At 34.5% G+C, this 20,925-nt stretch overlaps 1 protein-coding gene across 2 annotated transcripts; it reads right to left on the bottom strand.

The window, feature by feature from the left end:
• Nucleotides 1–4,267: 4,267 nt before the first annotated feature.
• LOC133205607 (ceramide kinase-like) lies at nucleotides 4,268–20,876 on the bottom strand. Of its 2 annotated transcripts, none has more exons than XM_061341446.1 (12): nucleotides 20,792–20,876; nucleotides 17,801–18,013; nucleotides 17,440–17,568; nucleotides 17,219–17,282; nucleotides 15,565–15,710; nucleotides 15,017–15,091; nucleotides 14,682–14,831; nucleotides 14,434–14,503; nucleotides 13,028–13,104; nucleotides 12,758–12,948; nucleotides 9,453–9,616; nucleotides 4,268–8,448 (listed from the first exon to the last, which is right to left on the bottom strand). In XM_061341446.1, exons 1-12 carry the CDS (start codon nucleotides 20,868–20,870, stop codon nucleotides 8,409–8,411), a joined length of 1,398 nt encoding a protein of 465 aa, XP_061197430.1. In that variant the 5' UTR covers nucleotides 20,871–20,876; the 3' UTR covers nucleotides 4,268–8,408. The 2 variants fall into 2 exon arrangements, with proteins under 2 accessions (XP_061197430.1, XP_061197429.1); XM_061341445.1 differs by lacking the exon at nucleotides 12,758–12,948 and adding an exon at nucleotides 10,005–10,210.
• Between the last annotated feature and the right edge of the window lie 49 nt (nucleotides 20,877–20,925).

Below are 20,925 nucleotides of genomic sequence, written 5' to 3'. Positions count from 1 at the left end.
GCATATTCCTGCTTAAAATTATCCTTGACGGAAATGAAATAAGGGCATCTGAAGTACAATATCCATAACATAGTATAACAGGTTTCACAATAAACATCATTTAATGAAATTGTTATTTTTTCAAGTTTTTACAAAGGGGGGGGGGGGTTGGAGACGTACATGTATGCGGGATTTTGAACAAAGTATTTCTTCCTGCTATAAGCCTGTAGGCTGTCAGTATAAACTACAATATATTTTCTTTCAGTAGTGGTATAAATTCAATTACCCGCGCTTGCGCAGGATTTCATCTAGTAATTAACAAATGAAAAACTAGATTTCTAATGACCGGGAGTCATTTTTCGACATTGAAAAATGACCCCCGGTCATTATTCTGCTGGGGGTCATTATTCGTCTTTACACTGGTATTCACTTATTTAAGTTCAATATATAAGTCCTTTATTACATAGCTAAAAAAAAAATTACCATTGATAATATTAATAATTTGAAATGATTAAATAACTCAATATTAATGAGAATTTTTCATTTAAATTTTTTATTTAAATTAAAACAGCGTCTATCCTGGAAGTGTTCAATATCACATCATTACAAATACCCTACAAAGCGTTATAATTTGTTTATTGGGGTTTTTATTGCGGCTTATAGGTACTAAATTATTTATTACTTTCAATTTTGTGTGAAAATAGACACATCTTACATGGCTGTCATTACCCATAGTAAATATTGCCGTTGAGCGGTAGACCTTTTTTGTTTACAACGGGGCGTCGATATTGAACTCTTGTTTCGGGACATGGCTATTGCAAACTCAGCGTTCAATGAAACGTCAAGATATTGAACGTTAAAATTCTTTAACTAGACTTTTTTGTAGATTTTAGCTCTGTTGGTCAGAAAACAGAAGAGCTTATGTGATGGTAATGTGTCCGTCGTCCGTCCGTCTAGCTGTCTGTAAAAAAAAAGTTCAAAATGCTACCCTACAGTTTTTTTTTTTATCTGATTACAATATATCTTGAAATACAAGTAGACTACACTAAGATACATAATTCTGGGCATCGGTTTTTGATAAACGGTGTTGCGATGGTTACTAAAAATGGAAATTTCTGTGAAATACTTTCAAAACGCTACTCCTCTCACAGTTTTAGTCAGGTTTCAATATTACTTGGCACACAAAATTACTACAATGAGATACATAATTTTTTGCCTTTTTTTATTTTGCTGAGTTGCCATGGCAACTAAAAACAGAAATTTCTGTGAAATAGTCCCAAAATGCTACTTTCCCTACAGTTATAGCCGTATTTCCGTATAACTTGGTACACAAGTAGACTACTCTTAGATACATAATTCTGTTTATAGTTTTTTTTTTTATTTTGGTGTTGTTGCCATGGTTACTAAAAGTAGAAATTTCTGTGAAATACTTTCAAAACGCTACTCCGTCTAAAGTTTCAGTCTGATTTCAATATACCTTGGCACACAAGGAGATTTCAAACTCGGATAAATATGTGACCGTGTAGATTTAGACGGCACTTAGGAATTCGTCTGGAACTGCATCCGTTGTCTGCAGAATTAACGAACGGGGTGAGGGAATGTTGGCGTAGAGGGTACGAGGTATTGGTAGAGGCGCTGTGTGGCCGTGAGGTAAAAACAAAGTATAGGTGTGCCGTATTCCCGAAGGTCCACCAATATGCAATTCCAGAGTTAAAACAAATGATGAAGGATTCCGTATTTATTAGATGAGTCTCAACGATGGCAACAATTTACATGAATCAACAAACAGACCTATTAAACAGTTAAAAATGATCGAGTCGGATCTGGCCGAAGTGGCCCCGGACTCAGAGTCCTGACGAGTCGGACGTGGCCGAGACTGGCCTTCGTATTCCAGACTAATGATTGAAATTATACATGACTATTTATAAGAATGTACATAATGAGTAAATAAATGACAGGTGTTGACATTTAATAAAATAAGTGAAAGATTCACAGGTATGGATTAATTAAATAAACTCAATGACGCTTTGATGTTTGGACATAAAAAAAAAACAGATAATTACACAGTGTTGTTTTTAGAGATTATTAGTTCTTGAGACATAGCACTCTGTCTCTTTGTAACAACAGATCAAGAGTCCGAAAAGTGTCACTGGTCAATTAAACAATTAGATTCGCAAAACATATCGTGAGAAATAAAATATGACGCAACTTAAAAATTGAAAAGTAAAGTCCAAAATAAAGTTCTTTCTTGAACAGTGAATTTTTCACTGTGATAATTATACGTAATTCTGTGTATGGGTTTTTCTTTTGTTATTGAATAATGGTATTATAATGGTTACTTAAAATAGAAATTCTGTGAAATTCTTTCAAAATGTTACTCCTTCTACAGTTTTCGTCTGATTTCAATTTAACTTTTCACACAAGTAGACTACATTAAAATACATAATTCTGTGAATCGGTTTTTTATTTTGATTAACGATGTTGCCATGATGACTAAATATAGAAATTTCCGTGAAATTCTTTCAAAAGGCTACTCCTCCAACAGTTTCAGTCTGATTGCAATGAAATGTTGCCAAAAAACTAAACTAAACCAAGGACCAATATTCTATTTATTGCTGTTGCAGTTTCAAGTGCAAGTATTTCTTTTCTCTTCCTTTGTTACAGGTACAAACCAGTAGAGCTACAGTCTCATAAGATGCTACTTGTTAGCTATATGATAAAAAATGTGCATGTATTCAAGTGTACTTTTACTTATGTATCAAGTTTTACTGAACTCGGACCGAAACACAAGGAGAAGCGTTTTGAAAGAATTTCACATAAATTTCTATTTTGTGTAACTATGGCAACAGCGATGAAATAATAAAAAAAAAAAACGAAAAATAGATTATATATTTCTATGAAGTCTAACCGTGTACCAAATTTTACTGAATTCGAGCAAAGAAGGAACCCCGGTTTTTCTTCAATTTGACTAACCAAATCATGTGCATCCCCCTTAAAACAAAATTGCTCTATTAACCTTTTTTAATTTCTCACAATTGTTTATGTATATCTCTGTATACAATTGTAAAATTGTGATGAGTTCAGTTCAGTAGGAGAAAAAGGGTTTAATAAAAATTCAAAGAATTAATATATTTCACTATATGATCAATATAGCCCCACCCTAACACCAGGCACCGGTGCCATAAAACTTCGACGAGCTCACTTAATTTTGATCTCAATCTCACTTTTACGAAAGGAATTTATGGCACAAAAGTGAGAATGAGCTCACAGGTAAGCTAATCTAAGTTTTATGGCCCCCGGGCCAGGATCCCTTACTCAGGGGCCATGAATTTATAGAAGCACCTTTCCTCATCATAACTATGTACTTAGCATGCCTGCTTAATACCCAGAAGCAGAGAATATTTTCAAAGAATTGATGCAATTTCACTATATGATCAATTGACTGATTGTATATTGTTTTAAGTCCCATTCGAGAATTTTTCACTCATATAGAGACGTCACCATATACCGGTGAAGGGCTTCAAATTTTGACCTTTACTCGGCACTCATGGCCATTGAGTAGTGAAGGATCTTTATCGTGCCAACGCCTGCCGTGACACGGGGCCTCGGTTTTTAAGGTCTCATCCAAAGGACCCGCAACTTTCACTTCAATGTGCCGAGCGCATGGCGAAGGAACAGTTAAATTGCTACCTATTTTTATCGACTTAGGTCAGTCGCGGCCGAGATTCGAACTCACGACCTTCCAATCACGGAGCGAGCGCTCTACCGACTGAGCTACCGTGACGTAATATGATCAATTGAGTGCAACTCTTAACACCAGAGCTCCTAACCCAGGGGCCATAAATTTCACACTTTAGGTAGAGGCACCCTTGTTCATCATAACTATTCACCAAGTTTGTCTGCTTGTCTGGAAAGAGTAGAGGAGATTTTCAAAGAATTAAAGAATCTTCACTAGGTGATCAATAAAGCCCCACCCTAATATCAGCATGAATTTTAGAATTGCTCATTATAACCATGCACTAAGTTCTGTCTGCTTAGTACCCAGGAGCAGAGACAAAAAAAGGACAAAAACAGCAATAGGTCAACTGAGTGATTCATGTGACCTAAAAATTGTGAACACTCATTGAAGACAAACACTGTCCGAGCTGAGCAATCTTCTTATTAATAAGTTTATTTATATACCCAATTTTTGATACCCTTTACAGAAAAAAAAAAATCTAAATTCAAATACCCAACCAATAGCTTTCAATTCACACATTTTTAACAAAAAGCAAGAAAAATCACAATAAAGATCAACTATTTTTATTTTATACAAAGATCTCCAAATAAAATTTATATAAATATGAATTTATGTACAGTCAAGCCTCGTTATCTTGAACTCGATGGAACCGAGAAAAAACTTTGAGATATCCAAGCATTCAAGATATCAAGGGTTGAATACTTAAAAAAATAAGTGGTTGGAACTTCCATTTCACTTCAACATATCCATGGTATTTGAGATATCAGTGTTCAAGATACCAAAGTTCAACTGTATAATCATTTATTAGCACCATCATAGCAAATAATTTGAGTAACACTTTATAAACTTGAATTAAGTGTGGGTGATCTTGGCCTAATTTCCATTAAAACACAGATAATCAAAGATTAAAAGCTCACCTTGATGAATGTTAAGTAGGGCAAAGTCTCAAACCAAACAAATGTCCACTAATGTGCATCTTAAAGTGGATCTATTCACTTGTCCCCATTTGTCACTTTCACCATTCTGACCAAACAAAACAATAGTACTTGACAGTACTATTAGTAAACCCATCTTATTCCCTCTGACATTGGCCTCTCTTTGTCTTTGATGAAAATTTAATGTTCAAAGGAAAAGTATTTTTATCTAATTTTTATTTATCTATTATATACAAGTCTACCTCACCATTAAAAATCATGAAAGTACTTTTGTATTTTATATTACATGTATAACAAGAGGTCAAGGGCCTTAACAGTCACCTGAGTATTATACAACACTGTAATTAAACTAGAAATCTGACCAGTCAGCAAGGGCCCCGCCGAGGGTTAGAAATATAAGGGTGCAGATTAGGGGATGAGAATTTTACTTGATTCCAAAAAAATTCAAAATATATAAAGAATAAGCAACAGCAACTGCTAATTATCCAACAATTTGTAAATAGTATCCTTGTATTTACATAAGGCAGTAAAAAACATCATATCTATAATAACTCAATTAAATGTATATTTAAAAATGAATGAAGCATGTGTTTTCTAAAATGCCAGCCCTCAGTGAATGCAAATATCACCCAGGCTTGACCTTAACTTCAAAACAAATATCAGTTGCAGACAAAGGTGTTAATTAATCTTAAAGTGACAGAAAGATAACCCTCTAAAATATTCTGCAAACCAGCAAGATAATCAAACCCACGGGATTAATTATACTGCTCTCTCAACCTTTTCTTCTAACTTTTTCAGCAATGATAGAATGAGGTTATTATCTGAATACCTGTTAAAATAATTAGTATTCTTGAATTTACATATGGCAGAAAAAAAGAAAAAAAAGAAAATAATAATAAAAACGATATCTTTATCTATATCTTGTTTTTAGAATTCAATAAAATCATAACTCATTGTGTATTTTACCAAAATAAAGTATGAACATTATTTAAATCCACATTTCAGAGAATGTAAACATCATTCAGAATTGACCTTAACTTCAAAACAAACTTCATTTGCAGACAGAGGTGTTAATTAATCTCAATGTGGCAGATAAAGATAAATGCTTTGGATTTTCTTCAAGAGGAAAGTTAATTAATCCCAAGAGACTCACTGCAACCTCTCATAGATTACAATAGGAACATTCTCAGCAGTTATCTCTCTTTGCCTATTCACTCTTATATAAAGTTAAGGAATCTACCCCACCACCCCAGCTCCAAACCGGATGACATAGAGAACCAAACTTAGCATCAAAATATGTCTTACTGCCTATTCAACCAACATACCAAATTTGAACTTAATTGGTCAACCCTAAAAAAAGTTATTAGAAAAAAAAACAGAAAATTTGTGGACAGAAGAATGACAGACAGACAGACAGACAGAGTGATTACTATAGGGCACCCGCAAATCCTTGCGAGGCCCTAATCAGGATCCATACAATAAAGCAAAATAAACTGATAGATGAAGATATGTTGCCCCAAAACAACAGAAATAGGATGATCAGGGGCCCAACACAATTTTAATTCTAGTACTCAGTAACATATCATAAAGTAGACCTTTTTATTTGCCTGTACATGTACCTGCCCCCACTTGTCACCATCACCATGCAGACCAAACAAAACATTTGTAGTAAACCCCTCTCACTTTCTCTCACATTGATCTCTCTTGGTCTTTGAAAAACATTTAGTGTATAAAGATAAGGAATTTTTTAGCCATTTTCTATTAGATATTATTTATAAGTCTATATGACCATTAAAAGCTATGAAGTACTTTTTGTATGATACAATAAAAATTCTTGTATAATTCTTTTATTAAACTGATCTTACAATTACATTATTTATCATCTAGTACAGTTATCAATCATCATAAATGAAAAGAAAGGGCAATAACTTCTCTAAAGAGAATAGAAATTTCTTAAGATCAACAGAGCCCTACCCACCACCAGAACACATGACCAAGTGGTCCAGAATGCCATAAATCTGCTTATTACCCTTGCTCATTATGACTTTGTACTGTTTTTTTTTCCTCTTTGATGTCCATAAGCAGAGAAGATTTTATGCACTTTCACTACATATAATTAAGTGAGTCCATCATTAACACCAGAATCCCTGACCAAAGGTACACAAATTTAACAATTCTGGATCAGGCACCCTTGCTCATCATAATCATGCAGTCAGTTTATCTGCTAAATAACCAGAAGCAGAAAAGATTTTCAAAGAATAAATGCATTTTCACCATATAATCAATAGAGCCCCTGATCAGGGACCGAGAAATGCACAATTTTAGAAGAGGCACCCTTGCTAATCATAATCACACACTTAGTTTATCTGCTAAATATAAAGGAGTGGAGAAGACTTTCAAAGACATAATGCATTTTCACTACATAATTAATAAAGCCTTGCCCTATCACCAGAACCCCTGGCCCAATGGCCATGGAATTCACAATTTTTGAAGAGGCACCCTTGCTCATCATAACTTTGCAATTAGTTTGTTTGTTTAATACCCAGGAGAAAAGAAGATTTTCAAAAGAAGTAATGCATTTTCACTATATAATTAACATCCATCCAGCCAAAACCCTCAACCTTAGTGCCACATTTTCACAAATGTGGAAGAAGCACCCTTGCTGATCATAACCATGCTTTAAGTTTATTTGCTAAATACCCAGGAGCACAGAAGAAGATTTTCAAAGAAATAATGCATTTTCACTGTTTAATTAAAAGAACATCCACCCACCCAAAACCCCTGACCTTAGGGTCACAAATTTCTCAACTGTGAAAGAAGCACCCTTGTTAATCCTCCATATGCACTTTGTCCCTGAGTGATTCAGGTGATTAAAACTAAGGTCCATCTCTGGTTGTGTGCATCTCTAGATACGTCATCCATGCAAGTTTTGTCCATATAAGTCTAAGAGTTACTTAAAACTGAATGGACCTGCTCCAAAAACTTCATCTATGCAAGATTAATCACCTTAGGGTATATAGTTATTTGGGAATGAGACCTGCTCCAAAAATTGTAACCTGCGCCAAAAAGATAACTTGGTCATTCTTCTGGAAATCCCTAGCTATACATGCAGCATCTGAAACCAGAACAGCACATGTAATAAAAAACATAATGCCTCATTCATGCAGCTCTAATCAATAAAGGGCAGAGAGTTACTTTGAAATACATCTGTTCCAGAAACTTGAACCTGGGATGTTGACACAAAAAGCCAAATTATAGCGGTAAGCTCCATAGACTTCATCAAGGTGAGCTTAAAGATACATGTACAACAAATAACATCTACAAATGACACCATATATAAGGTTGAAGTGTTTACCTTCACAGAAAAATACATGCATAAGTATATGGACTGATATTGGTTTATCTATTAATGACTAAAATAGTTTTCTGAAAATGGTTATGAAACATTGCACACAATGACATGAAGTAATACTATAACAGTATAAAGGGTTATTTTCGCCCCATGTTATTTTCACCCTTTCACGAAAACAATTTTGCCCATTTTAAATTCGCCCAGTTGCAATTCTGTTTAAGAAATTATACTGTGTTTTTTGAATTCACCCATTTTAAATTCACCCACCTGTGAGTAGGGCTAAGGGGTGAAAATAAAACAGGACAAAAATTTCTCTGTATATAGTAACAATTTGACTCCTGTTTTGAGGATGATCTGCAGCTCCATTTGATGACAAAACTTTAAAAGTCCTTCTTTTCCATTCTCACCAACATGTATAGAATTTTATTATGCTCATGTGGTTCCTAAAGAAATGTAAAGACAAAATTTCAACATTATTTTGTGTGATTCTTATAAAAAAGATAATTCTGATCACTTGATTGTTTAGTAAATCTTAGGTCTTCTGGATGATGCATCACCTACGTATTCATCTGCTGGATACCTACCTGATGTCCATTTAAAATACTTATTCACTAACAGGTACCTAGCAGCTGCCCACTACATACAGTTTAGGTGACTAGTAGATAGAGGTTTGTGATGTTATCTACATATAGGTATATTGATGACATTATCTAGCTTTACATTTAGATTGGAAACAGGTAGTTGAGTGGATGAGGATACTCAGATGTGTTCTTCTGGATACAATATTGGCTATTGAAAGCTCAACAGATAGCATCTTTATACTTAACAGGTGCCTTTTGTCTACTCAACAGGTGCTTATACATTTAACAGGTGAATTTAACAGGTGACTACTTTAAACTTAGCAGGTGCATAAAAACTTAACAGGTGCCTTCTGTAGACTCAATAGGTGCCTGTTTATTTAATAGGTGTCTTCTGTAGCCTCAATAAGTGTCTATTTATTTAATAGGTGTCTTCTGTAGCCTCAGTAGGTACCCATTTACTTAACAGGTGCCTTTTGTAGATTCAATAGGTGCCTGTTTACTTTAGGGGTCAACTCTAAATGCAACAGGTGCATCCTGTAAACCCAGCAGTAGCCTGTTATAAACTCAACGAGGTGCCAATTTACTTAACAGGTGCCTGCTTTATACTCAACAGGTGCATACTATAGACTTTAAATGGGCCTTCTGCCAACTCAACAGATGCCTTATATATATACTTAACAAATGCCTACTGTAAACACTGAACAAACTTAATTAGTGGCTACTAGACACTCACTAGTAGCTCCTGGACACAGTATCAATTAAACTATCTTATATTAACTCTATCATGCACTTCAAGAAGACAAAAAAACTTAGATCGAGTATGGAACAAAAAAAACTTAACTATACATTTTATGGGAAACTCTTACCAAACTTCATATTCTTCATCAACAATTTCTATCAGTTCTCCATCTACATCAAGCATCTTGTTGATTTCTGCTTCCTCCGAGTTTGCCTGTGGGGACTCGTCATGACTCAGAACTTTCACTTTATAACCATGAACTGAGTGAGTACTCAAAAAGTCCTTCTCAAACTAAAGTATAAATAATATCAAAATTAATATGATAGTAATGTAAGCAAATGATCATCTATTGTCAGTTATGATTTTTAAAATATAGTTCAATGAAGAGCAACATCAAAATAAATTTCATATCAGTATCTTGAAGTATTTTATAAAATATTTTAAATTCAGTTTAAACACTGTGTTTAAATTTTACTTTTGAAAAAATGTCACACAGAATATGTATAAGATTGTTGTGGATGAGTTTGTGATTGATCAAAAAATAATTACCCTTTTTCCCATTTCTGTTAAACTTTAAGCAGTTAATTAAATATATAACAACCGATTAAAATTTGCTTCACCAAACATCAAAATATATTTCCATCCCAAAAACTAACTTGCACAAAAAATGAATACATACTGCAGACCTGGACAAGGTCATTAACTGGAAGAAATGAGTTAAGAATTTGGTCCGGCTTGTGTGTTTGTTGATAAACAGACAGAAACCATCTTTTTGTCTGCCGCTCTGTGCTGCTTTAACAAAGTCCAGCTTTGAATCAGTTGCAGCACTGAGAAAATCAATCCCAAAAGATGCCACTCCAATTAAATTACTTGAAAATTCTGCTTCTGCAAAATAATTTAACTAACTCTGTATTAGTTTATACCATAAGCACAATAGGAAAAGCCTTAAAGAAAACCAATTTGAAGTGTAACAGAATGGGGAAAAATGTGAAGGATGGACCAGAATTCTTGTACCCTTGTATTCTTCGCAGTTGCTCTACCAACTGAACTTATTATATCATCTGCCATTATATAAAGAACCTGCCTGACTGACACAGAAAGAATGAATTTCAGGACTACATATCTATTTTCAACATGAATGTAAAGTAATAATCAGTATAACTTGCCAACTGGAGGTTAATCAATTAAAAAACAATAAGAATCCCTTTTTAGATCTCTTGGCTTATATACATTAGCATATAGTCACCCGCGTGGCGCAGTGGTTAGAGCGTCTGCTCTAGAGTTGCAGCGTAAGGAGTTGATCCTTACGTTCCGGGTTCGAATCCCACTGTGGGACGTGGAGACTGGTCCTTCGGATGAGACCATATAAACCGAGGTCCTGTGTTGCAGTAGGTGCTGGCACAAAAAAGATCCCTCACTGCTCAATGGCCGTAAGTGCCCAGTATAGGACAAAATTTGCAGCTCTCCACCGGCAAGTGGTGGCGTCTCCATATGAGTGAAAAATTCTTGAGAGGGACGTTAAACAACATACAAACAAACAAACATTAGCATATACATGTACATTAACTTCAGAGATACTAGTATTCAGTATGTTCACAAAGTCCCTAATATGAATTTTGGATATTTTCAAGGTAATGTGAAAATAACACCATTGATAACAAGAGGTACTGAGAGCAAGCTCCCAAATTAATAACCCCCCAACCCCCAAACTGCAATTTTCTTAAGTGCCAATTTTGTAAATGTGATCTTGAACTTGCTAAAATGACCTTGGATTAAAAAATGATATATCCTGTGGTCATAAGTAATCTTTGAATCCAGTATCTTTCTCCATTATAAAATTATAAATTTGACATTGGTTATGACATACTTTTAGCTCATGAATAATTATAAAGTTTCAACTTTCAACAAAAATTTTATACTTTTTCTGCCAATAACCTTGAAGTTGTCAGATTGCCTTGGGTCAAGATCATGACACACCTTCAAGACAAGAAATATTTGGGTGAAGTATGAACTCCCAATGTTTATCCATTAGAAAGTTATAGACCAGACAAGAATTGAACACTTTTTCTGCCAGTGACCTTAAATTGCCAAAATGACCTTGGCTTAGATCATGTCACACCCTTAGGTCATAAGCAATCTTTATGTCAAGTCTCAACTTCCAATTATTCTCAATATGAAAGTTATAATTCAGGACACAAATAAAACACTGTTTGCCAGTGGCCTTGAACTTGCTGGAATGACATTGGCTTGGTCAATACATACCCTCACATCATGCAATATTTGTGATAAGTATGAGTCTCTAATATTCTCCATTACAAGATCTGGAAAGGACAGAAATGAAACATTTTCCTATATGTGACTTTGAAGTTAATCAATTGACATTGATTCAAAGTCATGACATACTATCAGGTCATAAGCAATCTTTGTATAAAGAATGAATTGAAACTTCCATTCTTACTCCATAAAGAGGTTGTAGACCAGTGACTTTGTTGGAATAACCTTGAACAAGGTCAAGGTTATGGCACACTCACAGGTCATAAACAGTCTTTGTCCAAAGTATGACCTTCCAATAATTCTCCATTACAAAGTTAAAGCCTGGGCAAGATTGTATGGATAGACAGACAAGATGATTCATATATACCTCCTCCTCCCAAACTTCAATTGCAGGGTACAAATATAGCTTGAAACATAATCTGCTAATTTAGGAAATTGAGTCTGATTATGTCCGAGTCACACTGTTTCAGATACTTAGACACAGCAACTAATTTCACCAACAAATTATGTCATGCTTAACCTTCGACTTGTTTGACTTACTATTGCTCTTGAGTGTGTATGTATACGGGGCAGCTATATTTTCACTGTACTTTTATTTTTGCTGCTTCTGTGCAGAAAGTAACACTTTATTGAAGAAACTTGATAACAACAGTCAACTATGAATTCAAAATGGAGTGAAAAACAATCTTGCTTAATAAGTGCAATAACAATATGCACAAAATCAAAGATTATGCATCTTGTAAACCAACTTCTATTCATTTTGGCAAGTTTCAAGACCTTCTCTTACTCATGAATTTTTTTCCAACTAACTGTTTATGTCATTGTGAATTTATGCATAATTCCTCAGTCACGAAAATTAGTCCCTGTGGACAGATTTAAACTGAAAAATCACAAATAAAAGTTGTCATGAATAATACTTGGTTTTCAGCACATGTATTCATGCTTCTAAAATGTCACCTCTGAAAACTACAAATTCATAGGTACCTGAACTTTTTTAATTTTCTTTTTATTAGATAGGGGTTTATCTTATCTATTTAAGGAAAAATAAATAAAATCAGATGCTTGTGTGCAAAAGTTCAAAGTGGAGAACAAATCAATGAGATGAAAGCTATTTGGATGTGGCTCTTCATTGACAGCTTATAATAGCAAGTTACTCACTGCATCTGGTTTTTCAAGTGCACAACTCATAAAATGACTTAGAAAAGCAAGCTTTTGGCATTCTCTATACAGCACTACCATAAATTCACAGGGGTATTTTATTGATGACACAATAGAGGCACCAAATGGGGGAAAAACATAGTTCTGATTTGCTCCAGAAGAGGCAATGCTTATACATCTCCCTTCAATATCTGAAAATGTTGACTGGATATGAATAATCTGATATTTGTGATTGTTTGAAAATTACATTTCCTATGATAAATTCGTCACCTATTCCTTCTGTTGCTGCTGCTTCTTCCCTGCCTGCGGCTTCTGTATCTCCATCTTTGGAGTCTGTATTCTGCTCCCTATAGGAGAAAAAGGATAATATCTTCACCCCGGGGATTTAAATACTACCTTTAGATTTTTCCATATATATAATACTGCTCATGGCTCTGCTGATCTTGATAAGACTTTTCCTATATATACCCATGGAAAACTTTGTTGGCCCATTACAGCCCCACCCTTCCCCCTAGGGGGTCATGATTTGAACAAACTTGAATCTACAATGCCTGAGGATGCTTCCATATAAAAGTATGATTATCATGCCTTTTCTATTCTTGAGAAGATTTTTAAAGATTTTTCTTATTTATACCCAGGTAAAATTTTGATTGCCCATAGTAGCCCCGCCCTACACCCAAGTGTCATGATTTGGACAAACTTGAATCTACACTATGTCAGGAAACTTTCATATAAGTTTCATCTTTTCTGGCCCAGTGGTTCTTGAGAAGACGATTTCTTTTTTCTAAGTTATCTCCCCCTGGAAGAGGATGTGGCCCTTCATCTGAACAAACTAAAATCCTTTTTACCGAAACTTTACCCAAGGATACCCTGTGCCAAGTTTGGTTGAAATAGGCCCAGTGGTTCTGGAGAAGAAGATGAAATTGTAAAAAGTTTATAATGACAACAATGACTACATGAACAATAATGACAAACAACAGTCAAATTATGATCAGAAAAGCTCACTTGAATTTTTTCACCTCAGTTGAGCTAACAAGAGGTCTATGGATCACATTGCTCACCCTAGTTAACTTGGCTTTGGTGTTTTTCAGAAGAAAAAGATTTTATTAAGATTTTTTCCATCTTTATTCCCATGAAATTTTCACATTTATTGGTCTCAATTACCCCATGGGGATGCTTCAATATGGCCTAGCTGTTCCTGGGAAAAAGATTTTTTTGACAAAAGTCCCTTTACACATGCATTAAGTAACTGTAAGTTCATCCTTAAATTTATTTTAGCCCAATCCTAACATCAGTGTAATAAATGTTAACAAACTTGAATCCACACAATTTGGGAATGTTACAGTTTACATATTAATATGATTAAGTGTGACACTGCTATACTCTTAAAAAGAATTTTTTGATCCACTCCTATATTTTTCCACATAAAATTGGTCCCCTTTTTTTGGCTTTACCCTTTCTACACTGGCCATGGTTTGAACAAACTTGAAGCTGAACAACCTGAGGATCCTTAAATATAAACATGATCCTGCTGTTCTTGAGAAAAGCTCAACACTTGAACCTTCAGCTCAGATGAGCTAAATTAAAAAAAAAAATTACATAGTTGGTCGAAAAAGAATTCCTGTATACAAATGCAGTATACAACATGCTTGTTTAGCAGAAAAAGTTCAACTTACATTGGGAAAAGAGTAACTTTTGCAGTAAATTGCCTTTGTCTTTTGAAGAGTAGCACATTTATAGGAACAACTGAAATGTGAAATAATGCAATTATAAAACACTACAGCCAGAAATTCTTCATTTTCTTTTCCTGAATCCACAACTGTACATATACATGTGTACATGTATATTTTAAAAGTGAGCAATCCATATCTACCATTGATATTTTCATAATCTAAAAACATTTGAAATTTTGGCCAATTCCTACCAACATATCTTGCCCTTTTCAGCCACCTATTCCTGTCTGTATGGTAAATAATGTCAGAGAACAACCCATATGCTACACAAACTCCACCACTGAAAGATACTAGCTTGCCACCACTATAAATTGCCTGGGCATTATTATAATTAGTTTGACCTAAAACAAAAAAGTAAAACAGCATTTTATTTTATTTAAATTAATAAGGAGTAAAGAAATGTGTGTTTGTGGGAATAGCAGCTGTGCAATGCATTCATTACATTTATGATTCATTTTCCTAATCACAATATAGGCAAAATCTATATACATTATATTCCCTTACATCTTGTAACTACATAACTGACCTTTGATGATGTGTAGAACAGCAGTGACAACATCTTTATTACCATACAGGCCTGAAGCAGCACCATTACCAGTTCCTGTAATACAAAGTTAACCAGGAATTGAATTATAATGTGTGAACAAATGTAAAAAAAAAAAAAAATGCAATTCAGTCAATGTATGTAGGAGAGATAAACCTCTTCTGCATGTGTCTGTTACCTGGAAATTGTGTGTTTATTTTTAGCACTACTTACTACTAGGGTTTTACAAAAGGTACTAAATTGGTGTATTCAAAATTTAGCGCACTCACTGGGTATAAAGTTATTGGTGTATTCATGAATTAGCGCTACACACTTCTGTGCCATATGTTGTATTTATATATGAGATCTTAGCCGTATTCATGAATTAGCGCATCGTTGTCTACAATAAAGCCGCTAAAATATGAAGCCTACTTTTTAAGTACACATACACTATCATTTTATGCAGATAAGAAACATTTTTTTTATTTGTGTAAAGCTGTTAATAACAAAATACCTGACCTTCAAAAATTTCCTTCAGTCCCCATAGTTACCTGTTGGGATGATTCCTATTGGCACCTCCAGTGGTTTCAGTTTACAGGTTGGCTGGTCATAATCCAACCCAGCCTCTTTTTGGACTCTAGTCAGGAGACAATTTAAAATCTCAAGTAGTGTTCCATCACCACCCACAACAACCAATCTAAAACAAAATCCACCATCTGTTTGATGACTCATTGCAAAGAAACACAAACAGGACACAAAATACCATCTTACAAATACATTACATACTCATATGCAGGAATATTTCAAATTAAGAAAAGTTCAATCGAAGATATATGTAGCTGTTTCATCCAGAATTTCAACATTTGAATGTGGTGATTCTGCTCTAAATAATTGTCCTTACAGATCCTTTTTTTTTTATGAGATGAGGAATGGTCACCTAACCTGGTACCAAATTTGTTGGTAATAAACTTCAACTGATGTAAATTATACCACATCTGATCATCAGAAAAGATAGCTCAATTCAAAGTATGAACAGCTCCCTACACAGCATAAACAGCTTACTACATAGCATGAACAGCTAATTACATAGTAAGAACAGCTCACTATATAGCATGAACAGCTAATTACATAGTATGAACAGCTCACTACATAGCATGAACAGCTCATTACATAGTATGAACAGCTAATTACATAGTATGAACAGCTCACTACATAGCATGAACAGCTCATTACATAGTATGAACAGCTCACTACACAGCATGAACAGCTAATTACATAGTATGAACAGCTAATTACATAGCATGAACAGCTCATTACATAGTATGAACAGCTCACTACATAGTATGAACTTCCTCTTTACTGTTCCCAATACTCCCCTCTCTCCCTTTCACCTCAAAGAATTGGTTTCCTCTAAAAATCTTTTGTCTCTTGTCAGAATCTCAACATGAAGATATACCAGTACATTTTTGGTAACTTTCCCCAATATAAAGGTTGCTCCTGGACAGAAAGTCCACAGAGTCACAAAGAATTTCCAAAAAATCCAGCAACCCAACTCTAAAGTCATTATGCTTTTTTTAGGGTTGTTCCATGCAAAGGTCACTCATCCAAGTACAGATATCTTAGCTATAAACACATTGCCATAGACAGATAGGGAAATCTGTGAGAAAGGTGAGGGGGCACCATATTAAGATCATTTAGGCAGTTTTCACAACCCAGCTTAACCCCATTTACACCCCCTATGCTTGTGTAAGTAACATCTTAGGGAGACCTGAAGACATTTTGTCTGTGAAAAAAAAAAGGGAAAGGGGGGTCAGACCCTCTGGCCATAAATATTGTTTTCTTTTTAGGAGTCAAAGTAATAAACGTGTGTCATTTACATAAACTAGAGTCTCATGGGCCACATTGCTCACCTGAATAACTATGACCCTGCTTTTCTTCATCAGCTTTTTTTTTCTTTCCTTGTTTAATTTCATAAAAACTTTGACTCCATATTGTGGACAAAAATCTAGCCCTAAGAGAGTTATGATTTAATCAAAGTTGAATCCACATAACATTGAGATACTTCAATATCAATACAAACAACATATGGCCTTGTTGTTTTGGAGAAGAATTTTCCCCTGTACACAAGCATTATGTAATTTTGGATCTCTTTACAAAACATAGATGTAGACCTTCTAAAGTAAAGAAGAAAACATCATTACTCACCCATCTACACTAGCTGTGTCAAAACCACTCACCAGATCAATCATATGCTTTGGTCTCTCAGAAACTGAAGAGTGAAGAAATAAGATATATGATATTTTTTTTTTTTTAAATCTGTGATGTACAGTATTTAATCAATTTACATGTATACAGGGAATTTCTATTAGAAATGAAAAACTGAAGGATTTCAACAGCTGTTGAAACACATTAGAAGACATGCTTACCCATGACATCACAGCTGATGTTTGCAGCTTTAAATAAAGGGGTGATAACCTTGCTGTAAACACTCACAGAATTCTGGCTCCCTCCAATTGGGTTGATAAAGACTGCCAATTTCTTGGGCCTTTCCTTTTCTAAATAAATATTAAAGTAGCATGTTGTTCATAAACTGCATTCAAATCTGCATTTAATGGAAATCATATCTGGAGATTTCAAGGTGATTGTGATTGACTTATCCATCTTATTTCTAAGTTAAAAGCAGAATTTATGTATAGGGAATGCTTGATTTTTTTTTTTTATTGAATGTTCAGTTAACTATTTATTTTTTGTTGTGGAAAGATATTCATCCTTTCTTCTATCTCTCACCTTGACCCAGTTTTTTGTTGATCTCATTCTTCAGTGCCTCACACTCTTCCTTTGACCCCATGACCTCCACAGTCTCTGCTGTCCATTTGTAATTCTGACCTTTAGCGATGTACCTGATGACAATGTTAGGGGGTGTTACAAAGAGACTGGACAGGGAATTGGATTGTTCATCACAGCTCTGACAGCCAATCAAATCACAGATCTTAATGTTTACTGTCAAAACATAAGGAGAATTATAGAAAGCTGACTGAGCCCCCCCCCCCCCCCAAAAAAAATTCTTTTAACTGCATTCAATTTTCTCTTTTACAACATAATGGACCAGACAAAAATTTTACATTATCTGTAAATATGACCTTGAGTTTGACCAAATAACCTAGAATCAAGGTTAAGTCACTCTTAAGTCATTAGCAATCAAGTATAAACTTCCTGTGCTTCTCCATTTGAAAGTTGTCCGTGTACTATACACAAATTATACACTTTTTCTACCTGTGGCCTTAAACTTGCTGAAATGACCTTGGTCAAGTCATGGCACATTCTTAGGTCATAAAAAAATTTAAGACTTGTGTAAAGTAAGCACTTACCTGGAAAGGTACCTGAAAATATTTAAATGTAGCCATAAAATTTCAAAAGTAGGTCAAAGTGACCTACACTTAAGTCAACATATTCCTAGGACCAAAGATGCATCAACCGACAAAGTTTGATGATTCTAAGCCAATTAGTACCTGATATATTTAAATAAAGCCATAGAATTTCAAAAATAGGTCACAGTAACATACTTTTCAGTCGACCAACTCTGCAGACCCAAGATGCATCAACTGACAAAGTTTGGTGATTCTAAGCCAATTAGTACCTAACACTATTTAAATAACGCAATAAAATCTCAAAAGTAGGTCATGGTGACCTACTTTTTAGCCAACTACCTCTGAGGACCCAAGATGCATCAACTGACAAAGTTTGATGAATCTAAGCCAATTAGTACCCGAAATAATTTCATTATCACCATATAAATTGAAAACTGACCTATTTTTCAGTAGACATACTCCGAGGTCCCAAGGTGCATCAACTGACAAATTTTGATGATTCTAAGCAAATTGTATCCGAAAATATTTAAGCACAGCCATAAAATTTCAAAAGTAGGTCACAGTGACCTACTTTTCAGTTGTCGTACCCATAGGACCCAAGATGCATGATGCATCAACTGACAAAGTTTGATGATTTTAAGCCAATTAGAACCTGAAATATTTAATCAAAGCCATAAATTTTCAAAAGTAGGTCACTGATTCTAAGCCAATTAGTACCCGAAATATTTAATTATAGTCATATAAATTGAGAAAAGTAGGTCATGGTGACCTACTTTTCAGTCAACCTACTCTGAGGACCCAAGATACATCAACTAACAAAGTTTGATGACTATCAGCCAAATAGTACCCAAAATATTTAAATATAGCCATAAAATTTCAAAAGTAGGTCACAGTGACCTACTTTTCAATTGATGTTTTTTGAAGACCCAAGACTTACAAACTTACAAAGTTTTATGATCATAACCCTTAAAATGTCCAAAATATGCCTCTAAAACGCTTTGAAATCAAATGCCTGCAAAGTTCAAAAAGTAGGTCACTGTGACCTACATGTACGGTACTTTTTAAGAAATATGTTTTATGGCCCCAAGATGCATCATCTTACAAGATTTAATGATTCTAAATCTCCCAGTATTCGAATTAATGACCTTCAATGTTTTGAAAAAGATTAGTCATAAAATTCTAAAAGTAGGTCAAGGTGACCTACTTTTTAGTTGACATACTCCAAGCTAGGACCCAAGATACATCAAATGACAAAGTTTGATGACCATAGGCCATAAATTGTTCAAAATATGCCTCTAAATCATTTTGAAAAAGAATGGCCCCAAAATTTAAAAAGTAGGTCAGTGTGATCTACTTTTGAGTCAACATGATATGAGGTCCTTAGATGCATTAACTGACAATATTTGATGATCCTAGTCCTTATAATGAGCAAAATATCAACATTTTAATAAAATGTAATTTTTGGTCAACTTTGAAGTGGCCTTGAGACCATGCCCTTTGCCCAAGGGTGATTCCCCCTGCAAATTTTAATCTACAACATATCCTCTTCCTTTTGTGTAAGTTTGGTGATAATCTGCCCAGTGGTTCTTGAGAAGATTTATTAGCAACCAGTACTTTTGGTTTTATTTACCTAATTATCTCCCCTTGTTTAAGGGTCACAACCCTAGTTTTAGTATAAAATGAGCCCTTGGGCCAAGGATACCTTGTGACAAATTTGACAATAATTGGCCAAGGGGTTCTTGAGTTACGGCCCATATTCTAAAAGTTTACACACACCTCACAAATGGCCACAGCATTAGCTCTTTGAGCCTTTGGCTCAGAAGAGCTAATAAACCAATGTTTTGTCATTGGACAGGGAAAGGTGGAAATAGGAATGTATACATGGAATATGTATCAATTACTCTGAGTGCCAGAGTGAATATAAATATTCTACACTCTCTTTAGGCAAGAATGTTAAAGATTTTTTTTTTTTTTTTTTTTTTTTTTTTTTTTTTTTTTTTGATCTTTTACAAAAAAATAAATGGTCAAATGTTCGAAAGAAAAAAATTAAGAATTAGCAGAAAACACAATAACTCCAATAAAGAAAGGTTTATTCAAGGCTTAAAAAACCTCGTGAAAGAGAATCTTTGTTAAGCTGTGATTTGGAATTCTTGAATTTTTAGATTTAGCGTTTATTAGTACAACCCTTGTCCCAATTTATCACTTTGGCATAATTTTTCCTGACTGCAAATATCTGTGCCTTCCATATGTCAATTAATAGTTTAAAACTTAAAAAAAGAAACAATAAAAAATGCAGCTTACAATTTGCTAACTGTAATAAAAGATTTAGGCCACAGGTGAACAAGGCAATTTAGTCTATCTCGCTGCCAGCCGATATAAACATAGGGCTCACGCCCAGTCTTTAACTTACCAGGCTTGCCTTTATCTTTCCTAATTTTTAGTTCATCTGCCTCTAAAACAATCGACTTTACGTCAACTTTCAGTACCATGGCTCCTGATATGATTATTGACCGAATGTTTACATCTCCAATAAATAGGGGGCTA

This window comes from Saccostrea echinata, unplaced genomic scaffold (genome assembly GCF_033153115.1).
Source record: "Saccostrea echinata isolate AGI-Se365-2 ecotype Australia unplaced genomic scaffold, CSIRO_AGI_Sech_v1 ptg000054l, whole genome shotgun sequence".
Lineage (NCBI taxonomy): Eukaryota > Metazoa > Mollusca > Bivalvia > Ostreida > Ostreidae > Saccostrea > Saccostrea echinata.
Note: the sequence above shows the minus strand (reverse complement) of the source record. Positions and strands in the feature narration are given on the sequence as shown.